Source organism: Pan troglodytes, chromosome 10, assembly GCF_028858775.2.
Source record: "Pan troglodytes isolate AG18354 chromosome 10, NHGRI_mPanTro3-v2.0_pri, whole genome shotgun sequence".
NCBI lineage: Eukaryota > Metazoa > Chordata > Mammalia > Primates > Hominidae > Pan > Pan troglodytes.
In genome coordinates this window covers 130,271,541-130,299,293 of record NC_072408.2, presented here as the reverse complement: position 1 = coordinate 130,299,293, position 27,753 = coordinate 130,271,541, and the positions used below count along the sequence as shown (strand labels likewise).

The 27,753-nt window shown below is 48.1% G+C and overlaps 1 protein-coding gene across 3 annotated transcripts; it reads right to left on the bottom strand.

Moving 5' to 3' along the window:
• Positions 1-201: 201 nt before the first annotated feature.
• On the bottom strand, positions 202-8,739 carry SNRNP35 (small nuclear ribonucleoprotein U11/U12 subunit 35). 3 transcript variants are annotated; one of them, XM_063785241.1, is made up of 3 exons: positions 8,384-8,484; positions 6,706-7,641; positions 202-1,054 (listed from the first exon to the last, which is right to left on the bottom strand). In XM_063785241.1, exons 2-3 carry the CDS (start codon positions 6,715-6,717, stop codon positions 311-313), a joined length of 756 nt encoding a protein of 251 aa, XP_063641311.1. In that variant the 5' UTR covers positions 6,718-7,641; positions 8,384-8,484; the 3' UTR covers positions 202-310. The 3 variants fall into 3 exon arrangements, with proteins under 3 accessions (XP_063641311.1, XP_509463.4, XP_054519781.1); XM_509463.6 differs by lacking the exon at positions 6,706-7,641 and having other exon boundaries at positions 8,384-8,739; XM_054663806.2 differs by lacking the exons at positions 6,706-7,641; positions 8,384-8,484 and adding an exon at positions 1,998-5,279.
• Between the last annotated feature and the right edge of the window lie 19,014 nt (positions 8,740-27,753).

The window sequence follows — 27,753 nt, the reverse complement described above, 5'->3', positions numbered from 1 at the left end:
CTGGCAACAGAGTGAGACTCTGTCTCAAAAAAAAGAAAAGAAAAGAAAAGAAAATGCCCTTCTGTACAGATGCCAGTAACTACAAAATTGCTTCTTGATCCTGTTAAATAACATGTCCTTAGAACTATGTGAGGAAGATGATAAATTCCTATCTGCTTGAACCGAAGTTCCAGATTGGAAAGAAAACTATTCCAAACCCCATGATCATCAGTAAGTTTTATTCAACCATTAGACTCACGCTGCGTTGAAAGACAATCCCCCTCCACTCATTTCCACTGTAACTTCACTTTGGGGTTCTGCTGTTGGGCCTCTACTTGCCTCTTTCCTTCTTCTCCCTCCCCTTGATCCTGTCATCTCTGAAGTCCCTCTCTCTCTCCCACTCATTGTCGGGCCACACCCTGGTCGGCTCTCTTTCTTGCCATCTCTTCTCCCGGCCCCTGTCATGGTCTCGATCCCTTGTCCTCGAGTCCCAGTGTCTTTCTCGGGATCGAGATCGCTCCCGCCTTTCCCGTTTTCCCTCTCTATAGAGGTCGTTTTTAACGACTGGCAAGTTAATAGGTTTTCGAAAAGGCCGGTCCCGTCCCCCAAATCTCAGTTGCCCAGACTCCTTTTTTCCCCCAAGACCGCCTCCAAGTCGCCGAGGGATCCACCCTTTGAGAGTCCTTTCCAGCTCGTAGTCCACAAATATCTCATGCTGGTCAATAACCAGGCCATCAGCATCTCGGTAAGCTTTGATCACGGCACGCTCCTCCTTGTATTCGATGAAGGCGTAGCCCTTTGAAAAGCCTGTGACCAAGTCCCTGACCAGCCGAAGCCGCCGAATGTCACCATAGCGGGAAAAGACTTCCTTTAATTTGTCCTCCTTGGTCTGCAAGTTTAGTCTGGCCACAAACAGGGTGAGGAGGGGATCTCCTATGACACCTTTGTTGGGGACATATCGTGCCAGCATTGCCCTCCAGACCGCGCGGTCGTGTGGGTCTTCATCGGTGCCATCAATGCTGCCCGCTTTGAGTGGATCATACTCCTTGGCGATGGGCATCCAATCGTTCATGTTCTATGAATGATAAGAGCAAGCGTGGATGGAGCCTCTACTCTGAGCCACTCATTCAACCCTTACAACAATGCCATGAAAAGGATACTATCATTCACCCCTTCTTAAAAACAGGAAAGGAAGGGAACACCCACAGAGGCTAAGTCCTCCCTGCTAGTAAGTGGGGGAGACAGCACCAAAGCCAGGCAGTTGTGCTCCAGAGAAGCCCTTACCCACTCCTACAAATGCCCTCTCAGGAAGCAGAGGGCAGCGTGCTCAGGTTTCACCCATATATGCAGCATCTGGCTCAGCCACGGAAGGGCACTTACCAACTATGAACACATTACAATGTGGCAACGTGGATCAAAACCAGACTTCCCTTTCAGAACCTTTAAAATGATCATAGGAAAACTAGCCCAGGAACTGCTGGTGGAAAATGGCAATTTAAAAACTCTACTACCAAGAATATCAAATACCAACATAGAGAATCATATAATAACCCTCCACAAACTTCTCACCCGGCTCAACTAGAACCACCATGCACATGTGGCCAGAATAATCTGCCCCCAGATAATTCTGAAACAAATTCTAGATATCACATCATTCGTGTGGAAATTTTTTTACTATGCATCATTAAAAGATATAGACTTTTTTAAAACTACAAGAGAAAACAGGGATTTGGATGCACCATTCTGCAGTAAACAGACAACAAAGCTAAGGCTACAGTGACCCAGCAGCGGGAGCGGGTTATTTGTCTCAAAAGGAACATGGGATTTCTTCTCAGATCCCTAGCTGATAATCCGTTTAGACTGGGAGCATGAGAATTTACTGCAATGGTAATTTTTTGCCCAGCAAGCACACTGCAGTTGTCATGCCTTCGGATACATAGTTAATTCATGTGAATCTTTGCTGGAATAATAAAATGCTTACTAATATTTCAGACCCAGCTAATGCTTATGTGACCAACCTGCAACGCTGTAGAGCCAATGCTGAAATATGTTACTTAAAAACCTTGGCTGAGGCCAGACGCGGTGGCTCACGCCTGTAATCCCAGCACTTTGGGAGGCCGAGGCGGGCGGATCATGAGGTCAGGAGATCGAGACCATCCTGGCTAACACGGTGAAACTCTGTCTCTACTAAAAAATACAAAAAAAATTAGCCGGGCATGATGGCGGGCGCCTGTAGTCCCAGCTACTCGGGAGGCTGAGGCAGGAGAATGGCGTGAACCTGGGAGGCGGAGCTTGCAGTGAGCAGAGTTCGCGCCACTGCACTCCAGCCTGGGCGACAGAGCAAGACTCCATCTCAAAAAAAAAAAAAAACCTTGGCTGGCTGGGTGCAGTGGCTAACACCTATAATCCCAGCACTTTAGGAGGCTGAGGCAGGTGGATCACCTGAGGTCAGGAGTTCGAGACCAGCCTGACCAACATAGAGAAACCCCATCTCAAATAAAAATACAAAATTAGCGGGGCGTGGTTGTAGGCGCCTGTAATCCCAGGTACTCGAGAGGCTGAGGCAGGAGAATCACTTGAACTAGGTTGGTGGAGGTTGCGGTGAGCCGAGATCACGCCATTGCACTCCAGCCTGAGCAATAAGAGCAAAATTCCGTCTCCAAAAAAAAAAAAAAATTAGCCAGGCGAGGTAGGTGGGCGCCTTAATCCCAGCTACTCAGGAGGTTGAGGCAGGAGAGTGGCTTGAACCCAGGAGGCGGAGGTTGCAGTGAGCCGAGATTACACCACTGCACTCCAGCCTGGGCAACAAAGCGAGGCTCTGTCTCAAAAAAATAAATAAAAAATAAAAACCAAACCAGGTCTTTCCTGGAAGAAGTCTCAAAAGTTAAGAAAAAAAAAAAACAAAATTGGCGAGTGCGGTAGCTCACGCCTGTAATCTCAGCACTTTGGGAGGCCAAGGTGGGCAGATCACGAGGTCAGGAGTTCAAGACCAGTCTGGCCAAGGAGTTTGAGACCAGTCTGGCCAACATGGTGAAACCCCGTCTCTACTAAAAATACAAAAATCAGCTGGGCACAGTTGCACACGCCTGTAGTCGCAGCTACTCGGGAGGTTGAGGCAGGAGAATTGCTTGAACCCAGGAGGCGGAGGTTGCAGTGAGCCGAGGTCGCATCACCGCACTCCAGCCTGGGTGACAGAGCGAGAGTCTGTCTCAAAAAAAGAAAGAAGAAAGAAAAAAAAAAAACTTGACCTGTTGCAGTGGCTCACACCTGTAATCCCAGTACTTTAGAAGGCCAAGGTGGGACGATCGCTTGAGCTCAGGAGTTGGAGACCAGCCTGGGCAACATATCAAGACCTCATCTCTACTAAAATTCAAAAATATTAGCCAGGCATGGTGGTGCACGCCTGTAGTCCCAGCTACTAGGGGGGCTGAGACAGGAGGATGGCTTGAGCCTTGGAACTTGAGACTGCAGTGAGCCTTGATCCATGCCACTGTACTTCAGTGTGGGTAACAGAGTGAGACCCTGTCTCAAAACAAAAACAAAAACAAAAAACCAGGTTTCTGTGAAATATATACAGTAGTTCTCATTCCTAACAGCATTTTTCCATAATATTTCTTAAAATATCTATAACTTTTTTCCTCTTACTCAAATTTTCCTCAAGGATCTTTCTGCTTTATTTCTCCCTCAGTTGATGGGTTATATAGGGGGAGTGATTACTTAGAGGTGCACTGTGAATTTTTCTTTCCTCAGTAAAAAAGCCAAACACCTACAGAATAAAATCCAAAATCAATGACACTGCACTCAAGACCTCTGACACTAGGCCGGGCACGATCTCACACCTGTAATCCCAGCACTTTAGGAGGCCAAGACGGGAGGATCACTTGAGGTCAGGAGTTCAAGACCAGCCTGGCCAACATGGTGAAACCCCATATCTACTAAAAATACAAAAAATTAGCTGGGCAAGGTGGTGCACACCCTGTAGTCTCAGCTACTTGGGAGACTGAACCCAGGAGGCGAAGGTTGCAGTGAGCCGAGATCATGCCACTGCCCTCCAGCCTGGGCAACAGAGCGAGACTCCATCTCAGAAGAAAAAAAAAAAAAGACCTCTGACCCTCACTTAGCCTCTCACCATGTCCCATCATAAAACCTATTCTATTTTTCTCCTGATCCTTTCAACAGGAACAAAGCCTGTTTGTAAACTACCCAGGCTTGCTCCTCCTTCCTTGAATGTGCCCTAATTCCCCAGCCCCATGTCTTTCCCAGTACAATTTTTCTTTCTTTTTGGCCTAAACCATTTGTGCAAACATCTCAGGATGATTTCTTCTCTTGGGAATATCCTCTCCCTGCCTATCTCCCTCATATCCACTTGCGGAAATTCTACTGGGCCTGTCAAGTCCAGATTTAGCTCCCTCCACCATGAAGCAACTGTGTCTTTCTCACAGCTCACTGAAACTTCTAAAGTCCTGATCATGTTTTGCCCAACACACAGTAAACACTCTTCAGTCTGGTGGCTCCAGATCCTAGGATGCTTTCTGATAAATACTGAGGAACTGAACCAACTCTGATCAAAAATCACAGAACTGGCCCGGCGCAGTGGCTCACGCCAGTAATCCCAGCATCTTGGGAGGCCGAGGCAGGCGGATCACGAGGTCAGCAGCTCAAGACCAGCCTCAGCAACATAGCGAAACCCCATCTCTACTAAACATACAAAAATTAGCTGGGTGTGGTGGCGGGCGCCTGCAATCCCAGCTACTTGGGAGGCTGCAGCAGGAGAATCGCTTGAAACCAGGAGTCGGAGGTTGCAGTGAGCTGAAATTGCGCCACTGCACTCCAGCCTCATCAACACAGCAATACTCTGTCTCAAAAAAAAAAAAAAAAAAAAAAAATCATAGAACTTTTTTTAGTCCAAATCAGGCAAACCTGATCATTGAGAAACAAGAACAGGACATGACACTGTTTACCACCCACCACATGGTAAAAGGAGGGCAATATGTCTGTCATCATCAACAAGCAACTTCGCAGAGGCTGCCTCTCTGCTGTCAGTAAAAGAATGAAAAACAGATGGAGTGACAGAAGGAGCACAGGATGAGAGGGAGACAATTTCAGTCCTGGTCTGGGCTCTGGCTCTAACTCAATTTGTGTCTTCTCTCGTGGCTGGAATTTCTCCACGTGAAAAAAAGAAGAGGCAGCCGGGCGCGGTGGCTCATGCCTGTAATCACAGCACTTTGGGAGGCCGAGGCGGGCAGATCACGAGGTCAGGAGATTGAGACCATCCTGGCTAACACAGTGAAACCCCGTCTCTACTAAAAATACAAAAAAATACAAAAAAAAAAAAAAAATTAGCCAGGCATAGTGGCGGGCGTCTGTAGTCCCAGCTACTCGGGAGGCTGAGGCAGGAGAATGGCGTGAACCCGGGAGGCGGAGCTTGCAGTGAGCCGAGATCCCGCCATTGCACTCCAGCCTGGGCGACAGAGCGAGACTCCGTCTCAAAAAAAAAAGAAAGAAAGAAGAGGCTGGGCGTGGTGGCTCACGCCTGTAATCCCAGCACTTTGGGAGGCCAAAATGGGAGGATCCCTTGAGCCCAGGAGTTCGAGACTAGCCTGGGCAACATGGGAAACATGGTGAGCCCCTGTCTCTGTTTAAAAAAAAAAAAAAAAAGCCAGGCGCAGTGGCTCACGCCTGAATCCCAGCACTTTGGGAGGCAAAAGTGGGCAGATTGTCTGAAGTCGGGAGTTTGAGACTAGCCTGACCAACATGGAGTAACCCCGTCTCTATTGAAAATACAAAATTACCCAGGCATGGTGGTGCATGCCTGTAATCCCAGCTATGGAAGGCTGAGGCAGGAGAATCGCTTGAATTTTTTTTGAGACAGGGTCTTGCTCTGTTGCCCAGACTGGAGTACAGTGGCACAGTCATGGCTCACTGCAGCCTCTCCCATCCTAGCCTCGTGAGTACCTGGAATTACTCACTATGCGCCACCATACCCAGCATTTTTTTTTTTTTTTTTTTTTTTTTTTTTTTTTTGTAGAGATGGGGTCTCACTATATTGCAAAGGCTGATCTTGAACTCCTGGGCATGAGCTATCCTTCTGCCTCAGCCTCCCAAAGTGCTGGGATTACACATGTGAGCCACCGAACCCAGCCTGTACTAACTTCTTAACTCCTCTCACTTCTCAACAATACCAGGACTTAGGTACTATATTATTATTGCCTTTTCAGATGAAAAAGGTCAGACACAAAAAGGCAGCCTGTGCCCCAAATCCTAAAGCTAAGAAGTAGCCCAGTGGAGGAGTTAGAACCAGGGGCAGTGTGGACTCCAGAGCTAAAGCTCTTAATCGTTTCCTCTGATGCTTTTCATAAAATATAAGGTTTTGGAGATAAAGATAGGAAAAAGAAAACACACAAACCAGTATTCTGGGTGTCTGAGGCTGAGACCCACCCCTCCTCTCCTGAAGGAAAAGAACCCCTCCCCATTCAACATTAAAAAGTCACAAGGGGCCCGGTGCAGTGGCTCACGCCAGCAATCCTAGCACTTGAGGAGGCCAAGACGAGCGGATCATTTGAAGTCAGGAGTCACAAGGATCTACCAAATAAAACTGATATTATTGTACACAGAGCTCCTGTTCAAAACTTTAAGACTTCTTCAAATTAAAACGGAAGAGAATTACAAACGGATAAGCATGGATTTTGTTCTCTCTCTCATCTGCATGCTTCTATAGATACTAACAGCTGGTTTCATTGTTTCTCATTAATCTTTCTAGGTGCACTTCCTCCCCGGCAGCATTAGGTTGAGATTTCCTACAACAATCTCTTTCGATTTTTGCATTCTCTTTTTTTACTTGAGACAAAGTCTCACTCTGTCACCCAGGCTGGAGTGCAATGGCCAATCTCGGCTCACTGCAACCTCTGCCTCCCAGGTTTAAGTGATTCTCCTGCCTCAGCCTCCCGAGTAGCTGGGATTACAGACACACACCACCACGCCCAGCTAATTTTTGCATTTTTAGTACAGACAGGATTTCACCATGTTGGCCAAGCTGGTCTCAAACTCCTGATGTCAGATGACCCGCCTGCCTCAGCCTCCCAAAGTGCTGGGATTACAGGCGTGAACCACCGCGCCTGGCCTCATTCTCATTTTATTCATCAACAGGGGATGAGAGCCGAAATGAATGGTGGGGGCCAGGGCGCGGTGGCTCATGCCTGTAATCCCAGCACTTTGGGAGGCCAAGGCAGGTGGATTATTTGAGGTCAGTAAATTTTGAGCTTCAGGATTCTTATTGTGAAATGTAGCTAAATGTCACTTCACTAGGTTTTTGTGAAGATTAGATCATATGGTGTCTATAAAAATGCATTACAATTATAAATTATTATACATATTTAGAAAATTTTTGGCCAGGCACGCGGTGGCTCACGCCTGTAATACCAGCACTTTGAGAGGCCGAGGCTGGAGGATCGCTTGAGCCCAGAAATTCGAGACCAGCCTGGGCAACAAAGTGAGACCCCGTTTCAATCAATCAATCAATAATCAATTCTCCGGGCGTGGGGTCGCGCCTGTGGTCCCAGATACTTGAGAGGCTGAGGCGGGAGGACCGCTTGACCCGAAATGTCGACGCTGCAGTGAGCCGAGATCGCGCCACCGCTCTCCAGCCTGGGCGACTCCCTGTCTCTGGGGAAAAACAAAAAAATAAATGAAGCCTCTCCTTCCTGGGTCTTCGGGGTAAGACTCTGCCCCTCCTGGCCGGGCACGGTGGCTGACGCCTGTAATCCCAGCACTTTGGGAGGCCGAGGCGGGTGGATCACGACAGGAGATCGAGACCATCCTGGCTAACATGGTGAAACCCCGTCTCCAGTAAAATACAAAAAATTAGCAGGGCGTGGTGGCGGGCGCCTGTAGTCTCAGCTACTCGGGAAGCTGAGGCAGTGGAATCGCTTGAACCCAGGAGGCGGAGGTTGCAGTGAGCCGCGATCGCACCACTGCACTCCAGCCCGGGCGACAGAGCAAGACTGTCTCAAAAAGGAAAAAAAAAAAAAAAGACTTTGCCCCTCCTGTGAAAAGCAAAACTGAAGGCGGGACCCACAGAGCCCTCCAGGGCATGCGCAGTGGGCCTCGGAGGCAAACACGTAAGTTTCTGTGGAAAAGCCTATCCTTCCCATCCAGCCTGCGGCCTGGCCGCCAACCCTCGAGGCCGCTCCCCCGCCCCTCTCCTTCTCTGGGGGCCGCAGGGAGTAAGGGGCCATCCTTCAATCCAGCTCTCGTCCCCACTCCCCGCAACGCAACCCAGAATGTCGTCCCCTTTGCCAGGTTTCAACATGGCGCCCCACACAAGCGCGGGCACAGCGTCTGGGCCGCACTCCCTCTTCCTTCTCTCCGGCGTGGGGCCCGCTCCTTGCAAGCCGCTTCCACTCACCTCAGCAAAGCTTGGGCTCCCTTCCGACGGAGACAGGCGAGCAGCTGCAGGCGACGGCAGATTCTCCGCGCCGGCCTCGGCCTGACCTTTACATTGGTAGCAGCAGATTCGCCGCCGACGCTCGTTTCCTGTTTGTTTTACCTTTAAAATTTTACTCCCGCGCAACAAGGGTGTTATCATCTCCGAAGACAATAAGCTAAAAAAAAATTTTTTTAAGGGAAAAATTGCTAATTCAACAACTAAGTTGAAAGCAAGACTATCGAATATGCAGTTACCTGGGACATTTTACTTTATTACTTATTTATTCTTATTTATTATTTTTTCTTGAGACGGAGACTCCCTCTGTCGCCCAGGCTGGAGTGCAGTGGTGCGAACTCGGCTCACTGCAACCTCCGCCTCCCGGGTTCAAGTGATTTTCCTGCCTCAGCCTCCCGCGTAGCTGGGATTACTGGCGCCCACCACCACGCCCGGCTATTTTTTGTATTTTTAGTAGAGACAGGGTTTCGCCATGTTGGCCAGGCTGGTCTCGAACTTCTGACCTCAAGTGATCCGCCCGCCTCGGCCTCCCAAAGTGCTGGGATTACAGGCGTGAGCCATCGCGCCCGACCCCAATTTCTTTAAAAAAAAATAAAAAAAGCCAGGTGGCATGCCTCACGCCTGTAATCCCAGCACTTCGGGAGGCCGAGGCGGGCGGATCACCTGAGGTCCGGAGTTCGAGACCAGCCTGAGCAACATGGAGAAACCCCTTCTCTACTAAAAATACAAAATTAGCTGGACATGGTGTCATGTGCCTGTAATCCCAGCCACTCAGGAGGCTGAGGCAGGAGAATCACTTGAACCCGGGAGGCAGAGGTTTCGATGAACTGAGATGGTGCCATTGCACTCCAGCCTGGACAACAAGAGTGAAAGTCCGTCTCAAAAAAAAGAAAAATCTATAGCGTAAAATTTTATGTTTGAAAATATATGGTAGCCACTGTCAGTGGAGGCCATCTGCAGTTTCAGCTACTAGGGAGGCTGAGTCGTGAGGCTTGAGGCCAGGAGTTCAAGTTCAGCCTGTCACCCTGGGCAACAGAGCAAGAGCCCTATGTTGTTGTTTGTTTGTTTGTTTGTTTTGTTTTGTTTTGAGACAGAGTTTCACTCTTGTTGCCCATATTGGAGTGCAATGGCACGATCTCGGCTGACCGCAACCTCCGCCTCCCAGGTTCAAGCAATTCTCCTGACAGCCTTCTGAATAGCTGGGATTACAGGCATGTGCCACCATGCCCGGCTAATTTTGTATTTTTAGTAGAGATGGGGTTTCTCCATGTTGGTCAGGCTGGTCTTGAACTCCCGACCTCAAGTGATCCGCCTGCCTTGGCCTCCCAAAGTGCTGGGATTACAGGCGTGAGCCACCATGCCCAGCCGACCCCTATGCTTTTAAACACACACACACACACACACACGTGGTATGTACAGTACATGCAATGGAATACTATTTCTCCTTAAAAAGAAATGAAATTCTAATTGCTACAACATCATGAATGAACGTAGTTCATGGATGAACCATGCTAAGTGAAAGAAGCATAAGGACAAATACTGTATGGTTCCACTTATATGAGGGACCTAGGATAGTCAAATTCATGGTTGGAAAGTACAGCAGTGGTTATCAGGGGCTGCTGTGGGTGTTAGGAGGATGGCGAGGTATTGTTTAACAGATACAGAGGTTCAATTTGAGATGACGAAGAAGTTCTGGAAATAGATAGTACAGATGGTTTCACAACAATGTGAATCTACCTAATTTTATTTAATAGTTAAAACAGACCGGCGGGGCGAGGAGGCTAAGGCCTGTAATCCCAGCACACTGGGAGGCCAAGTTGGGAGGATCACGAGGTCAGGAGATCAAGACCAGCCTGGCCAACATAGTGAAACCGCATCTCTACTAAAAATACAAAAATTAGCTGGGTGTGCTGGCGGGCACCTGTAATCCCAGCTACTTGGGAGGCTGAGGCAGGAGAATAGCTTGAACCTGGGAGTCAGAGGTTGCAGTGAGCCGAGATTGCGCCACAGTACTCCAGCCTAGGCGACACAGCGAGACTGCAGCTCAAAAAAAAAAAAAAAAAAAAAAAAAAAAAAAAAAACCAGGCACGTTGGCTTACGCCTATAATCTCAGCACTTTGGGAGACCAAGGAAGCCAGATTACTTGAGGCCAGGAGTTCAAGACCAGCCACGCCAACATGGTGAAACCCCGTCTCTACTAAAAATACAAAAATTAGCCAGGTGTCATAGCGCGCGCCTGTAATCCCAGCTGCTCAGGAAGCTGAGGCAGGAGAATCACTTGAACCCAGGAGGCGAAGGTTGCAGTGAGCCAAGATCACGCCACTGCACTCCAGCCTAGGCGACAGAGCAAACTCCGTCTCAAAAATAAATAAATAAATAAATGAAAATACAGTGGAAAAGGTAAATGTTATGTTACATATACATTAAAATGTCTGTGCACCCTGGTAGCAATAAGCATAACCTAGCACCCGGATCTTGGTTTCTGATGTCATTCTCCAATGAAAGTAACCAGTGCTCCTTGGAGAAATAGCTGACTCTAGAACTGGGACAAAAAAATACACAAGAAGGCTGGGTGCAGTGGCTCACACCTGTAATTCCAGCACTTTGGGAGGCTGAGGCGGGTGGATCACTTGAACTCAGGAGTTTAAGACCAGTCTGGGCAACATGGTGAAACCCCGTCTCTACAAAAAGTATAAAATTAGCCAGGCCTGATGGTGCACGCCTGTACTCCCAGCATCTCAGGAGGCTGAGGTGGGAGGATCGCTTGAGCCCAGGAGCTTGAGGCTGCAGTGAACTGAGATGGTGCTATCGCACTCCAGCTGGAACGAGACCCTGTCTCAAAAAAATAAAAAATAAAAAATTCGCCCAGTCATGGTGGTTCACGCCTGTAATCCCAGCACTTTGGGAGGCCGAGGCAGGCAGATCGCTTGAGGTCAGGAGTCCAAGACAAGCCTAGGCAATATGGCAAAACCGGGTATCTAATAAAAATACAAAAATTAGCCAGGTGTGATGGCGCACGCCTGTGGTCCCAGCTACTTGGGACCCTGAGGTGCAAGGATCACTAGAACCCAGGAGGCTGAGGTTGTGATGAGCAGAGATTGCCCCACTGCACTCCAGCCTGGATGACAGAGCAAGACTCTGTTTCAAAACATAAATAAATAGGCCAGGTGCGGTGGCTCACACCTGTAATCCCACGCTTTGGGAGGCCGAGGTGGGCGCGGATCACCTGAGGTCAGGAGTTTGAGACCAGCCTGGCCAACATGGCAAAACCCCGTCTCTACTAAAAATACAAAAATTAGCCGGGCGTGGTGGCAGGCACCTGTAATCCCAGCTAATCGGGAGGCTGAGGCAGGAGAATCGCTTGAACCTGTGAGGCAGAGGGTGCAGTGAGCTGAGATCGCGCCACTGCACTCCAGCCTGGGCAACAGAGCGAGACTCTGTCTCAATAAATAAATAAATAAATAGAAATACACAAGATGAGCCTGAAGCAACTTGTAGTACCAGAAAGTAAGGTAGTGCTAAAAATGAAACACCCCACCAATGATGATGATGTCACAGGGAGTGGCGAACCAACTGAAAGGATTCCTAATGGCCAGAGTGGAAACAGTATGAGCAACAAAATACTGTAAATTAAGTGGTACTGGATTATAACCCAAAACATAAAATAAATATCCGCCAGGCACGGTGGCTCACGTCTGTAATCCCAGCACTTTGGGAGGCCGAGGCAGACGGACCACCCTGATCTCAAGGAGTTTGAGACCAGCCTGGCTAACATGGTGAAACCCTATCTCTACTAAAAATACAAAACTTAGCCGGGCATGGTGGCAGTCGCCTGTTAATTCCAGCTACTCACAGGGCTGAGGCAGGAGAATCGCTTGAACCTGGGAGGCAGAGGTTGCAGTGAGCAGAGATTGCACCACTGCACTCCAGTCTGGGCAACAGAGTGAGACTGTGTCTCAAAAAATAATAATAATAAAATAAATATCAGGCCAGGTGCGGTGGCTCCCACCTGTAATCCCTGCACTTTGGGAGGCCAAGGAGGGTGGATCATGTGAGGTCAGGAGTTCGAGACCAGACTGGCCAACATGTTGAAACCCTGTCTCTACTAAAAATACAAAAAATTAGCCGGGCGTGGTGGAGGGTGCCTGTAATCTCAGCTACTCAGGAGGCTGAGGCAGGAGAATCGCCTGAACAGGGGAGCAGGGGGTTGCAGTGAGCAGAGATCGTGCCACTGCACTCCAGCCTGAGCGACAAAAGCGAAACTCCGTCTCAGGAAAAAAAAAAAAAAAAAAAAGGCCAGGCACAGTGGCTCATGCCTGTAATCCCAGCACATTGGGAAACCAAGACAGGCGGATCACTTGAGGTCGGGAGTTCAAGACCAGCCTGACCAACATGGAGAAACCCTGTCTCTACTAAAAATACAAAATTAGCATGGCGTGGTGGCGGGCGCCTATAATCCCAGCTACTCAGGAGGCTGAGGCAGGAGAATCACTTGAACCCGGAAGGCGGAGTTTGCAGTGAGCCGAGATCGCGCCATTGCACTCCAGCCTGGATAACAAGAGCGAAACTCCATCTCAAAATAAATAAATAAATATCCACCAGTCCCTACTGATATAAATAAGTGATTGAATAAATAAAGTGGGGAGAAGAGGCAAATCTTCCATGCAAAATTGCAAATAACTTATGGAGATAACTCCTCTCCCCAGAAAGTAGAGCATGCCTAGGCAACATAGTGAGAACTCATTTCTACAGAAAAACAAAACAAAAAAAAGAATTAGACCAGGCATGGTGGCTCACGCCAAAGCAGGAGGATCACTTGAGTGCAGGCATTCAAGACCAGCCTGGGAAACTTAGCAAAATCCCGTGTCTACAAAAAACTTAAAGTTTTAAATAAATAAATACAAGCTTAGTTTCTCAGTTGTACCAGCCTCATTTCCAGCACTTAATAGCCTCATGTGGCTAGTGGCTACCATATAAATATATATATGTGTGTGTGTGTGTGTGTGTGTGTGTATATATATATATATATATATATATATATATATATATATATATTGGAGACAGAGTCTCACTCTCTCACCCAGGCTGGAGTACAATGACGCGATCTTGGCTCACTACAGCCTCCGCCTCCCATGTTCAAGCAATTCTCCTGCCTCAGCCTCTCACACCCAGCTAATTTTTATATTTTTAGCAGAGACCGGGTTTCACCATGTTGGCCAGGCTGGTCTCAAACTCCTGACCTCAGGTGATCCACCCACCTCAGTCTCCCAAAGTGCTGGAATTACAGGCATGAGCCACTGTCCCCAGCTATCCTTTTTTTTTTTTTTTGAGACAAGGTCTTGCTCTGTTATCCAGGCTGGGGTGCAGTGGCACAATCATGGCTCACTGCAGCCTCAACCTCCCAGACTCAAGTGACCCTCTTGCCTCAGTCTCCCGAGTAGCTGGGACTATAGGCTCATGCCACCACACCCAATTAATTTTTTTTAGTAGAGAGAAGGTCTCACTATGTTGCCCAGCTGGTCCTCCAACTCTTGAGCTCAAGCCATCCTCCTACCTAGGTTCCCATAGTGCTGGATTACAGGCATAAGCGGCCTTTTTTTTTTTTTTTTTTGAGACACGGTCTTGCTCAGTCACCCAAGCTGGAGTACAGCAGCATAGTGGCCGGATCTTAGCTCACTGTGACCTCTAACTCAACTATAGGCATGTGCCACCATACCTAGCTAATATTTGTATTTTTTTCTTTTTTGAGACAGAGTCGCATTCTGTCGCCCAGGCTGGAGTGCAGTGGTGCAATCTCGGCTCACTACAAGCTCCGCCTCCCGGGTTCACGCCATTCTCCTGCCTCAGCCTCCCGAGTAGCTGGGATTACAGGCGCCCATCATCACGCCTAGCTAATTTTTTGTATTTTTAGTAGAGACGGGGTTTCCTCGTGTTAGCCAGGATGGTCTCTATCTCCTGACCTCGTGATCTGCCTGCCTTGGCCTCCCAAAGTGCTGGGATTATAGGCATGAGCCACCGCGCCCAGCCTAATATTTATCATTTTTGTAGAGATTGCATCTCACTATGTTGCCTAAGCTGGTCTTGAACTCCTGGCCTCAAGCAATTCTCTCTTCACGGCATTGCAAAATGATGTATTATAATAATCACAGGCCTGAGACACTGCAGGCCCTTGTACTGGACTGTGCAGGTACAGAACATTTCATCACTGTAGTGTCCTGTCGGATAGCATGGTGTAGGACAGTGCTGTTCCATGGAAATCAAGTGTGAGCTTGGGCACACACAGTGGCTCACACCTGTAATCCCAGCATTTTGGGAAGCCGAGGCGGGCGGACCACCTGAGGTCCGGAGTTCGAGACCAGCCTGACCAACATGGAGGAACCCCGTCTCTACTAAAAATACAAAATTAGCCGTGAGTGGTGGCACATGCCCGTAATCCCAGCTACTCAGGAGGCCGAGGCAGGAGAATTGCTTGAACCCGGGAGGCAGAGGTTGTGGTGAGTGGAGATTGTGCCATTGCACTCCAGCCTAGGCAACAAGAGCGAAACTCCATCTCAAAAAAAAAAGAAAAAGAAAAGAAATCAAGGGTGAGCCACATGTGGCATTGTATTTTCTAGTAGCCACATTGAAAAGGTAGAAAGAAACAAGAAACTAATTTCAACAAGTATTTTATTTATCCCAAAATATCCAAAGCATTGTTTCAACATGGCAATCAGTAGAGACATTATTAGTGAGATCGTTTATTTTCTCTTTTCGGTGCTGTCTTAGAAATCCAGCAATGCAATTTGGGAGGCTGAGGTGGGATGATCACTTGAGTCCGGGAGTTCAAGACCAGCCTGGGCAACATGGTGAAACTCCATCTCTATAAAAAATACAAAAAAATTAGCCAGGCGTGGTTGCATGTGCCAGTAGTCCCAGCTACTCGGGAAAGTGACGCAAGAGAATCACCTGAGCCCGGGAGGTCGAGATTGCAGTGAGCTGAGATTGTATCACTACATCCCAGCCTTGGTGTCTCAAAACAACAACAAAAAAGAAATAGAAGATTTTTTTTTTTTTTTTTGAGACAGACTGTCATTCTGTCATCCAGTCTGGAGTGCAGTGGCACGATCTCAGCTCACTGCAACTTCCGCCTCCCGGGTTCAAGCGATTCTCCGGCCTCAGCCTCCCAACTAGCTGGGATTACAGGCACACATCACCACACCCGGCTAATTTTTGTATTTTTATTAGAGACAGGGTTTTGCCATGTTGGCTGGGCTGGTCTCGAACTCCTGACCGCAGGTAATCTGCCCGCCTTGGCTTCCCAAAGTGCTGGGATTACAGGCATGAGCCACCACACCCAGACGAAAGTCAAGTTTTTGTTTTGTTTTGTTTTGTTTTGTTTGAGAAGGAAACTTGGTCTGTCACCCAGGCCAGAGTGCAGTGGCACGATCTCGGCTCACTGCAACCTTTGCCTCCCGGGTTGAAGCAATTCCGCTGCCACAGCCCCTGAGTAGCTGGGATTATAGGTGCCCGCCACCGTGCCAAGCTAATTTTTGTATTTTTAGTAGAGACAGGGTTTCACTATCTTGGCCAGGCTGGTCTTGAACTCCTGACCTCATGATACCCCGCCTTGGCCTCCCAAAGTGCTCGGATTGAAGGCATGAGCCACCACACCCAGATGAAATTCAAGATGTATTTTTATACTTACAGCTCATCTCTATTAGGACTCACCACATTTCAAGTGCTTGGCAGTGACATGCTGGTGGCTACTGTAATAGGTCTAGAAGGTTACATCAAACTGTTAACAGTAGTTGCTTGGGGATCGTGGTGGTGGTGTGGAGGAAGACCTCTCACTTCTAATTATACTGCTTAGTAACATCTCACACTTTTTACAATAAGCACATATTCGTGTTTTTTCTTTTCTTTCTTTCTTTCTTTTTTTTTTTTTCCCTTGAAACAAAGTCTCCGTCTGTCACCCAAGCTGGAATGCAGTGGTGCCATCGTGGCTCACTATAGCCTCAACCTCCTAGGTTCAAATGACCCTCCCACTTCAGCCTCCCGAGCAGCTGGGACTATAGATACGTGCCACCACATCTGACTAAAATTTACATTTTCTGTAGAGACAGTGTCTCACTATATTGCCCAGGCTGGACTCAAACCCCTGGACTCAAGTGATCCTCCCACCTCCTTTAGTCCTCCTAAAGTGCTGGGATTACAGGCATGAGGCATGGACCCCAATCTATTTCTTGTGTTAGTTGGGTCCTCCAGTAAGCAGAGAGTCAGGCCCAGTTAGTAATGCAAGGGTCAGGGCTACATAGGGCTAGGGTTAGTGGAGGCTTATGACCTGTGAGTCACAAAGAGAGGCGAAGCAGGATTGGGCAGGGAAAGCCCTGGACTCTGATGCTGGCTGACATCTGAGAATGGAAACAGGGGAGAAAGCAGTCAGGAAACAAGGGCCTCAGACTACAGCACAGGCTTGACCAACCCAAGGGGTTACTCCAGAGTAAAGATCGCCAATAAAGTTGTCCCTTGTTGGGCAGAAATGGCCTGGTCCTGGTATCCCTGCTGGGCTTAGTCATGGACAGAGGGCTGCCTGTGAAAATGGTGTCCCCAGCAGGATGGAAGGCGCTGCAGCTGGAGGAGGCAACTGCACTCCTTGCACTCACCCACAAGCTCTTTTTAAAAATTTTTTAAAAATATTTATTTATTTATTTATTATTTTATTTTTTGATTTGGAGTCTTGTTCTGTCACCCAGGCTGGAGTGCAATGGCGTGATCTCAGCTTACTGCAACCTCCACCTCCCAGGTTCAAGTGATTGTCCTGCTTCAGCCTCCCGAGTAGCTGGGACTACAGGTGTCCGCCACCACGCCTAGCTAATTATTTTGTATTTTTAGTAGAGACGGGGTTTCGCCATGTTTCCCAGGCTGGTCTCGAACTTCTGACCTCAGGTGATCCCCCTGCCTTGGCCTACCAAAGTGCTCAGATTACAGGCATGAGCTACCACGCCCAGCCATATTTTTTTAACTATGGTAAGAAAAACACATAACATGAAATTTGTAATCTTAATCATTTCTCAGTGTACAGTTCAGTAGTGTTAAGTATATTTACATTATTGTGCAACCAATCTCCAGAACTCTTTCATCTTGCAAAAGTGAAACTCTCTCCCCGTTAAGCTCCTTTTTCCCCCACCCTAGCCCCTGGCACCCAACATTCTACCTTCTGTCTGTATGACAAATACGACATGATTCCGCGTATGACTTCCTATATGTGTATAACTTCCTATACGCAGAATCATGTAGTATTTGTCTTTTTGTGACTGGCTTCTTTTACTCAAAATAATGTCTTCAAGGTTTATCCACGTTGTAGCGTGTGTCAGCATTTCCTTCCTTTTTTTTTTTTTTTTTTTTTTTTGAGACAGAGTCTCGCTCTGTCGCCAAGGCTGGAGTGCAGTGGCGCGATCTCGGCTCACTGCAAGCTCCGCCTCCCGGGTTCACGCCATTCTCCTGCCTCAGCCTCTGGAGTAGCTGGGACTACAGGCACCCGCCACCACGCCTGGCTAATTTTTTGTATTTTTACTAGAGACGGGGTTTCACTGTGTTAGCCAGGATGATCTCAATCGCCTGACATTGTGATCCGCCCACCTCGGCCTCCCAAAGTGCTGGGATTACGGGCATGAGCCACTGCGCCCGGCCCATTCCCTTCCTTTTTAAGCTGAATTATATCCATTGTATAGACAGACCACATTCTCCATTCATCCATTGATAAACACTTGGGTTGCTTCCACCTCTTGGCTATTGTGAATAGTGCTGTTATGAACATGGGTGCCCAAATATCTCTTTAAGATCCTGTTTTCAGTTCTTCTGGGTACACACCCAGAATGGGAATTGCTGGATCACATGGAATTCTACATTTACTTATTATTTATTTAGAGATGGAGTCTTGCTCCGTCATCTGGGCTGAAGTGCAATCGTGCCATCTTGGCTCACTGCAACCTCTGCCTCCTGGGTTCAAGAGATTCTCCTGCCTCAGCCTCCCGAGTAGCTGGGATTACAGGCACACACCACCACGCCCAGCTAATTTTTGTATTTTCAGGAGAGATGGGGTTTCACCATGTTGGCCAGGATGGTCTTGAACTCCTGGGCTCAAGCAATCCTCCTGCCTTGGCCTACAAAAGTGCTGGGATTACAGGCATGAGCCACCGTGTTAGGCCCCTGTTAGCCTCTTGAAAGGTAATCAGATACGTGCATCTCCAGGACTGCTAAGTCTATATAGCTAAACATTTATTATAAAACATTTTACAAACCAAGCAAGAGATCTGGAGGGCACTAGGGAAGGCCGATATTTCTACAGAAGTTTCACACTAATAGAATCTCAAAGGAACATTTAGCATTCACTGCCAGGCCCTGGGCCAAGCTCATTTCATTCCCTTAACTGCTTTGTAAGGAGGGGGTTGTTGCATTCCAGTGGTGGAGCAAGGGCTGACTTGGAGGGGAGAGTGGAGAACTTTAGTTATAATGCCCTCCCACCCATCACTCTGAATAAACAAATCAAAGTTGTTTTTTTTTTTTACTGTTGTCTTATGCAAACACAGACTCAAAACAGTGCCCAGGGCACCACCCTTCCTGCAGCTAGATTCCTTCCCCTAAACTGCTTGAGATAAAATCATTGACCTAGCATCGCAGGCATTTAAACTAGGCTGGGAAATGTCCAAAATCCTTGTTGTTTCCACGAATGATTTAAGAATAACAAGACCTGAAAATAACATAGCGAACAGGAAGGAAGCCATCCTGAGTGTACCGCTTGGGAAATCAAGAAAGGGCACCACAATATGCAAAAGACCTTAAGACTGATTCTGCTTGGTGCCGGGCGCGGTGGCTCACGTCTGTAATCCCAGCACTTTGGGAGGCCGAGGCGAGTGGATTACCTGAGGTCGGGAGTTTAAGACCAGTCTGGCCAACATGGTGAAATCTCATCTCTACTAAATATACAAAAAAATTAGCCAGGTGTGGTCAGCCTCTTGAACACTCTGCTATCACTCACTGGGTTTCAAACTTGAGCATGCATTAGAATCACCTACAGGGGTTTTTAAAACACAGATGCTGGAGCCCTCCCTCAAAGTTTCTGAATCCGTGGGTCGAGAATTTGCGTCTCTAAAAAGCTTCTAAGTGATGCTTGTGGGGCTGGCCCTGGGACCACACTTTAAAACTTCTGCTATCGGCCGGGCACAGCGGCTCACATCTGTAACCCTAGCACATTGGGAGGCTGAGGCAGGAGCATCACTTGGGTCCAGGAGTGGGAGACCAGCCTGGGCAACATAGGGAGGCACTGCCTCTACAAAAAAAAAAAAAAAAAAAAATTTTTTTTTTTGAGATGGAGTTTCAAAGGCTCTTGTTGCCCAGGATGGAGTGCAATGGCGTGATCTTGGCTCACTGCAACCTCTGCTTCCCAGGTTCAAGAAGTTCTCCTGCCTCAGCCTCCCAAGTAGCTGGGAATACAGGCATGCACCACCACGCCCAGCTGATTTTGTATTTTTAGTAGAGACAGGGTTTCACCATGTTGGCCAGACTGGTTTCGAACTCCCGACCTCAGGTGATCCACCCGCCTCGGCCTCCCAAAGTGTTGGGATTACAGGCATGAGCCACCGTGCCCGGCCTACAAAAAATTTTTGAAATATTAGCCAGGCGTGGTGGCAGGCACTTGTAGTCCTAGCTCCTCAGGAGTCTGAGGCAGGAGGAGCTCCTGAACCCTGAGCTCAAGGCTGCAGTGAGCTATGTTCATGTCACTGCACTCCAGCCTGAGTGACCGAGCAAGATCCTGTCTCTGGGGGAAATAAAAAAAGAACCTCTGCTATAACTTGTAATTGTTTTCATAATTTCCCAGTGGAGAGAGAAGGGCCATCGTTACCTAGCAACAGATTGTCCAATTCTATGAGGGATCTAAGAGTTAAGTTTCTTAACACTTTGTAATAGTAGCCGACATCCATTGATGCTTATAGTATCCTAGACACTTTTATGCATTATATTATACAATCCTTATATCAGTCTTGGGAAACAGATATTTTTCTTTTTCCCAGTGTACAGTGAGGAAACGAGGTTTGGAGAGATTAGGAAATTTGATCAAGCTTGTGAATCAGCAAGTATGTAGCAATTGGGAGGTTCAAAGCAAAGACCGCTTAACTCTACAGCCTTGTAGGACATTTCAGCCTTTACACATAGTAGATGCTCAATACATTAATCATTCATGAATGAACAGATTGCTTTTTGTTTGTTTTGTTTTGTTTTGAGACAGGGTCTTAATCTGTTGCCTAGGCTGGAGTGCAGTGGTGCAATCAAGGCTTACTGCAGCCTCGCCCTCCCTGCCTCAAGAGAGCCTCTGGCTTCAGCCTCCCAAGTAGCTAGGTCTACAGGTGTGTTTCGCCACGCCTGGCTAATTTTCGGGGTTTTTGTTTGTTTGTTTGTTTGTAGAGATGGGATTTCCCCATGTTGCCTAAGCTGGTCTCAAACTCCTGGACTCAAGTGATCCTCCTGCCTTGGCTTCCTGCAGCACTAGGATTACAGACGTGAGCTACTGTGCCTGGCCCAGAAGGAACTTTTTTTTTTTGAGACTGTGTCTTGCTCTGTCACCCAGACTGGAGTGCAATGGCGTGATCTCGGCTCACTGCAACCTCCACCTCCCGGGTTCAAGCGATTCTCCTGCCTCAGCCTCCTGAGTAGCTGGGATTACAGACGTGTGCCACCACACCCTGCTAATTTTTGTATTTTTAGTAGAGATGAGGTTTCACGATGTTGATCAGGCTGGTCTTGAACTCCTGAGCTCATGATCCGCCCGCTTCAGCCTCCCAAAATGCTGGGATTACAGGCATGAGCCACCGCGCTGGGCCCAAAAGGAACTTTTGACATGGACAATTCCAGCAGTGATAAGTGGGGGCAGTGAAAGTTAAAAGAGGCCGGGCACGGTGGCTCACGCCTGTAATCCCAGCACTTTGGGAGGCCGAGGCGGGTGGATCACGAGGTCAGGAGATCGAGACCATCCTAGCTAACACAGTGAAACCCCATCTCTACTAAAAACACAAAAAAATTAGCCGGGCGTGGTGGCAGGCACCTGTAGTCCCAGCTCTTCAGGAGGCTGAGGCAGGAGAATGGCGTGAACCCGGGAGGCGGAGCTTGCAGTGAGCTGAGATCGCGCGCCATTGCACTCCAGCCTGGGCAACAGAGCGAGACTCCGTCTCAAAAAAAAAGAAAGAAAGTTAGAATAAACTTTTTTTTTTTTTTGAGAGAGAGAGTCCAGCCATGTCGCCCAGGCTGGAGTGCAATGGTGCGATCTCAGCTCACTGTAACCTCCGCCTCCCAAGTTCAAGCGATTCTCCTGCCCCAGCCTCCTGAGTAGCTGGGATTATAAGCACACTGGCCACCACACCCAGCTAATTTTTTGTGTCTTTAGTAGAGACGGGGTTTCACCATGTTGGCCCAGCTGGTCTCAAACTCCTGACCTCATGATCCACCCGCCTCGGCCTCCCGACGTGCTGGGATTACAGGCATGAGCCACTGTGCCCAGCTGAAACTCACTTTTAATTCTTCCTGATGGCATTGTTCTAGGAAGGCTAATTCCACTCAACAGAATTGAGCATTATGTACATATAAAATCAACCTGTTTAAAATATACAGTTCAGTGGTTTTTAGTATATTCAGAGTTGTGCAACCATCACCACAATCTAATTTTAGTACATTGTGATCCCCCCACAAAAGAAACCCCATACACAGAGGTAGTCACTTCCCATTTTTCCCAGTCCTAGAATGAGGCTAGACTGGGGACGAATCTACTCTGTCTCTATGGATTTACCTATTCTGGACATTACATGTAAATAGAATCATACACTGTGCGGCCTTTTGTGTCTGGCTTCTTTCACTCAGCATGATGTTTTCGAGGTTCATCCTTGGTGTAGTGTATGTCAGTGCTTCATTGCTTTCTCCCCAGCACTTTATTGAGACATAATTTACCTAAAGGAAATGCACAGATAAGTGAATGGTTCCACAGCTTTTTGTTATTTATTTATTTGTTTGTTTGTTTATTTTTGAGATGGAGTCTCGCTCTGGCCCAGGCTGGAGTGCAGTGGCGCGATCTCGGCTCACTGCAAGCTCCGCCTCCCGGGTTCACGCCATTCTCCTGCCTCAGCCTCCTGAATAGCTGGGACTACAGGCGCCCGCCGCCACGCCCGGCTAATTTTTTGTGTTTTTAGCGGAGACGGGGTTTCACCGTGTTAGCCAGGATGGTCTCGATCTCCTGACCTTGTGATCCGCCCGCCTCGGCCTCCCAAAGTGCTGGGATTACAGGTGTGAGCCACTGCGCCCTGCTATTTGTTTAGAGATAGTCTCGCTTTGTCACCCAGGCTGGAGTGCGGTGGCTCCATCACAGCTCACTGCACCCTCAGCCTCCCGGGCTCAAGCAATTCTCCCACCTCGGCCTCAAATGGATGGAACCACCAGTGCACACCAACACACCCGCCTAATTGTTTAATTATTTATACAGACCAGATCTCACTATGTTGCCCAAGCTGGTCTTGAACTCCTGGGCTGAAACGATCCTCCCACCTCAACTTCCCAAAATGCTGGGATTACAGGCGGGAGCTACCCTGCCCAACCTCAACTTTTTACCTTCGTGTATACTCACGTGACCTCCACCAAGAGCAAGATATAGTACATTTTTCGAGCTTCAGTACAGCTGAACACTGGAGGTTCCTGGAGGGCACTGCCCCAGGGAGGGCGTGGGAGCTCTGCCCCCTCCCCCCATTCTTCACTTTCATCTGTATCCTCTGAAACATCCTTTATCATAAACTGGTGAGCATATGATGCCTCGGAAGTCTCATATTTCAAATCTTCTTTGGATTGCAAATTGCTTGAGCATTCGTGGACTAAATCCTGGGCGAATACACGGAGTTCCTCGAGCAGGCCTACCAATGCAGACTATAGCACTGGTTGGGTCTTTGATTTGTCTGAAAAGTTAGGGCAGTCAGAAGCGCAGCTGGGAAGAGGGAGTTTCATGTTAAGTTTAGAAGCACATGACTGAAAGTCAGAAGACAAACTCACCGAAGCTATGAGAGACACCTATGAAACCATAGAAGCCATCTGTGGACTCATGTCTAGGTTATTCAAGATAAACTGTTTAATCAAATTCATACCTCTTTATTTTATGTATTTATGTATTTATTTTATTTATTTTATTTTTTTTCGAGACTGAGTCTTGCTCTGTCACCCAGGCTAGAGTGCAGTGGCACGATCTTGGCTCACTGCAACCTCCCCCTTCCAGGTTCAAGTGATTCTTGCACCTCAGCTTCCCAAGTAACTGGGATTACAGGTGCCTAGCACAATGCCCCAATAATTTTTGTATTTTTGGTAAAGACAGAATTTCACCATGTTGGCCAGGCTGGTCTCAAACTCCTGGCCTCAAGCAATCCACCCACCTCGGCCTCCCAAAGTGCTGGGATTACAGGCATGAGCCACTACACCCAGCTTTATTTTACTTATTTATTTATTTAAAATTTTTTTCTTGAGACTGAGTCTTGCTCTGTTGCTCAGACTACAGTGCAGTGGCATGATCACAGGTCACTGCAGCCTGGAACTCTTGGGCTCAAGTGATTCTCCCACCCCAGCTTCCCAAGTAGCTGGGACCACAGGTACGCACCATCACACCAAGCTAATTTTGTTTTTGTTTGTTTGTTTTTGTTTTTTTGTAGAGATGGGATCTCACTTTGTTGCCTAGGCTGGTCTGGAACTCCTGGCCTCAAATAATCATCAGGCGTAAGCCTCCCAGTGTGCTGTGGGATTACAGGCATGAGCTACCAGGCCCCTCAAAATTAACATCTCTTGACCGGGCACAGTGGTTCACGTGCAGCCAATCTCCAGAACTTTCTGATCTTGCAAAACTGAAACTCTATCCCCATTAAACGACAACTCTCCATTCTCCATCACCATGTTGGCCAGGCTGGTCTCGAACTCCTGACCTCAAGTGATCTGCCCACCTCCATCTCCCAAAGTGTTGGGATTACAGGCGTGAGCCACGGCACCTGGCTCCGTTTTTACTTTTTGTAGAGATTGTTCTCACTGTATTGCCCAGACTGTTCTCCAACTCCTGGCCACTGTGATGGCCCTTAGATGGACTTTGAGTTAATTTTTTGTATATGGTGAACTCCATTGGTTGAAAAGACTGTCCTTGCCCCATTGAATGGTCTTGGCTCCCTTATTGAAAATCATTTGCCAATATATGCAACAATTTATTTATGAGCTATTTTATTTTTCATTCTTTGTTATGGCTGAATACTATTCTATTGGATGGACATACCCTCTTTTATGTATGGCAGGCCTAATATTTCATCTCAGTATTTAACCACTAGATGTTGTCACTCTGTGATTTGTGGACTTCTAGGCCCTTGCCCAGGAGCTTCGTTTTGATTATTACAACATTCCTGGCGGGGCACAGTGGCTCATTCCTGTAATCCTAGCACTTTGGGAGGCCAAAGTGGGAGGATTACTTGAGGCCAGGATTTTGAGACCAGCTGGGGCAACAGAACGAGCCCTTGTCTCTTAAAAAAAAAAAAAGAAAGACAGAAAGGCAGGGTGCGGTGGCTCACGCCTGTAATCCCAGCACTTTGGGAGGCCAAGGCAGGCGGATCACGGGGTCAGGAGATCGAGACCATCCTGGCTAACATGGTGAAACCCTGTCTCTACTAAAACATACAAAAAATTAGCCGGGTGTGGTGGTGGGCGCCTGTAGTCCCAGCTACTTCGGAGGCTGAGGCAGGAGAATGGCATGAACCCGGGAGGCGGAGCTTGCAGTGAGCCGAGATCGCACCACTGCACACCAGCCTGGGCGACAGAGCAAGACTCTGTCTCAAAAAAAAAAAAAAAAAACAATTAGCCAGGTATGGTGGCAAGCACCTGTAGGCCCAGCTACTCGGGAGGCTGAGGTGGGAGGATCACTTAAGCCCAGGAGTTCAAGGCTGCAGTGAGCTGTGATCATGCCACTGCACTCCAGCCGGGGTGACAGAGCAAAGCCTCATCTCTTAAGAAAAAATAGGCTGGGCTCATGCCTGTAATCCCAGCACTTTGGGAGGGTGAGGCGGGCAGATCACCTGAGGTCAGGAGATGGAGACCATCCTGGCCAACAGGGTGAAACCCTGTCTCTACTAAAAATACAAAACTTAGCTGGGTGTGGTGGTGGGCGCCTATAATCCCAGCTACTTGCAAGGCTGAGGCAGGAGAATCGCTTGAACCCAGGAGGCAGAGGTTGCAATGAGCAGAGATCATGCCACTGCACTCCAGCCTGGGCTACAAGAGCAAAACTCCATCTCAAAAAAAAAAAAAAAGAAGAAGAAGAAGAAAGGCTAAGCATGGTGGCTCATGCCTGTAATCCCAGCACTTTGGGAGGCCGAGGCAGGTGGATCATCCTGAGGTCAAGAGTTGGAGACCGGCCTGGGCAACATGGTAAAATCCCGTCTCTACTAAAAATACAAAAAATTAGCCATGCATGGTGGCGCGCGCCTGTAATCCCAGCTACTCGGGGTGGGGCTGCTGAGGCAGGAGAATCGCTTGAACCTGGAAGGCAGAGGTTGCAGTGCGCCGAGATCGTGTCACTGCACTCCAACCTAGGCAACAGAGTGAGGCTTTTTTATTTTATTTATTTTTTTATTATTTATTATTTATTTATTTATTTATTTATTTTTATTATTATTATTTTTTTGAGACCGAGTCTTGCTCTGTTGCCCAGGCTGGAGTGCAGTGGCGCGATCTTGGCTCACTGCAAGCTCCGTCCCCCGGGTTCACGCCATTCTCCTGCCTCAGCCTCCCGAGTAGCTGGGACTACAGGCGCCCGCCACTACACCCGGCTAATTTTTTTTGTATTTTTAGTAGAGACGGGGTTGCACTGTGTTAGCCAGGATGGTCTCGGTCTCCTGACCTCGTGATCCGCCCATCTCGGCCTGACTTTTTTATTTTATAAAAGTAAAATAGGCCGGGCAGGGTGGCTTACGCCCGTAATCCTAGCACTTTGGGAGGCCCAGGTGGGAGGATTGCCCGAGCTCAGGAGTTCGCGACCAGCCTGGGCAGCACAGTGAAACCCCATCTCTACTAAAATACAAAAAATTAGCCAGGCGGGGCGGCATGCGCCTGTGGTCCCAACTACTCGGGAGGCTGAGGTAGGAGAATTGCTTTAACCTGGGAGGCAGAGGTTGCGGTGAGCCGAGATCATGCCACTGAGCTCCAGCCTGGGCAACAGAGCAAGATTCTGTCTCTAAATAAATAAATAAATAAATAAATAAAATAAAATAAAAAGAAACGGCCCTCTGAAAATAGTGCGTGTTGTTAATTTGCTTTGCTTTTGTTGGTTGGTTTAATCTATGTACATTCTCCTTTGAGATTCTAGTACCTCAGGGTGGAGAAAATGGATACACCTATCACAAGGAAAGCTGCCAATACATTCCTGGGAAAGACAAGCCCCGTTGCTGAGCTTTCTGCCTGAGACTATCACAAACCTCCAATGAAACCTAAAATAACTTGAGATTTGTTGTGCCTTTTTTTTTGAGACATGATCTTACTCTGTCACCATGGTCCCACTCTGTCACAGGCACCACTCTGTGGTGAGATCTTGGCTCACTGCAGCCTCAACATCCTGGGCTCAAGTGGTCCTCCCACCTCAGCCTCCCGAGTACCTGCCACTACAGGCATGAACCACTGTGTCCAGCTACTTTTGTTTACTTTTTGTAGAGACAGGGTCTCACTATGATGCCCAAGCTAGTCTCAAATTCCTGGGCTCAAGCAATCCTCCTGCGTCAGCCTCCTGAAGTGTTGAGATTAAGGCATGAGCCACAGCGAATGACTGAAGTTTCTACGCCACTCTGCTAATATTCTCAGTAATATGGATTCCGCATATGTGTCGAATGCTTTGTGATTTTCAGACAGGGGTTTCTCTCTTGTTAATTACCCCTCCTTCTCTCACCCAAGTAGCAAGGTGTCTCCAACACCAGCAATTCCTCCCTAGCGCTGTGGAAGAAAGAATGAAGGGGCCGGGCGCGGTGGCTCACGCCTGTAATCCCAGCACTTTGGGAGGCCGAGGCGGGCGGATCACGAGGTCAGGAGATCGAGACCATCCTGGCTAACATGGTGAAACCCCGTCTCTACTAAAAATACAAAAAAATTAGCCGGGCGTGGTGGCGCGTGCCTGTAGTCCCAGCTACTCGGGAGGCTGAGGCAGGAGAATGGCGTGAACCTGGGAGGCGGAGCTTGCAGCAAGCCGAGATCGCGCCACTGCACTCCAGCCTGGGCGACACAGGGAGACTCCGTCTCAAAAAAAGAAAAAAAAAAAAGAA

What these genes read in the sequence shown, in the direction of transcription:
- SNRNP35 (XM_509463.6), bottom strand. Translation starts at nt 8,563, where the DNA reads ATGATAACACCCTTGTTGCGCGGGAGTAAAATTTTAAAGGTAAAACAA. An exon ending in GGAGCCCAAGCTTTGCTGAG is followed by an intron (nt 1,055 to 8,383) that starts GTGAGTGGAAGC and finishes TATCATTCATAG; the next exon opens with AACATGAACGATTGGATGCC.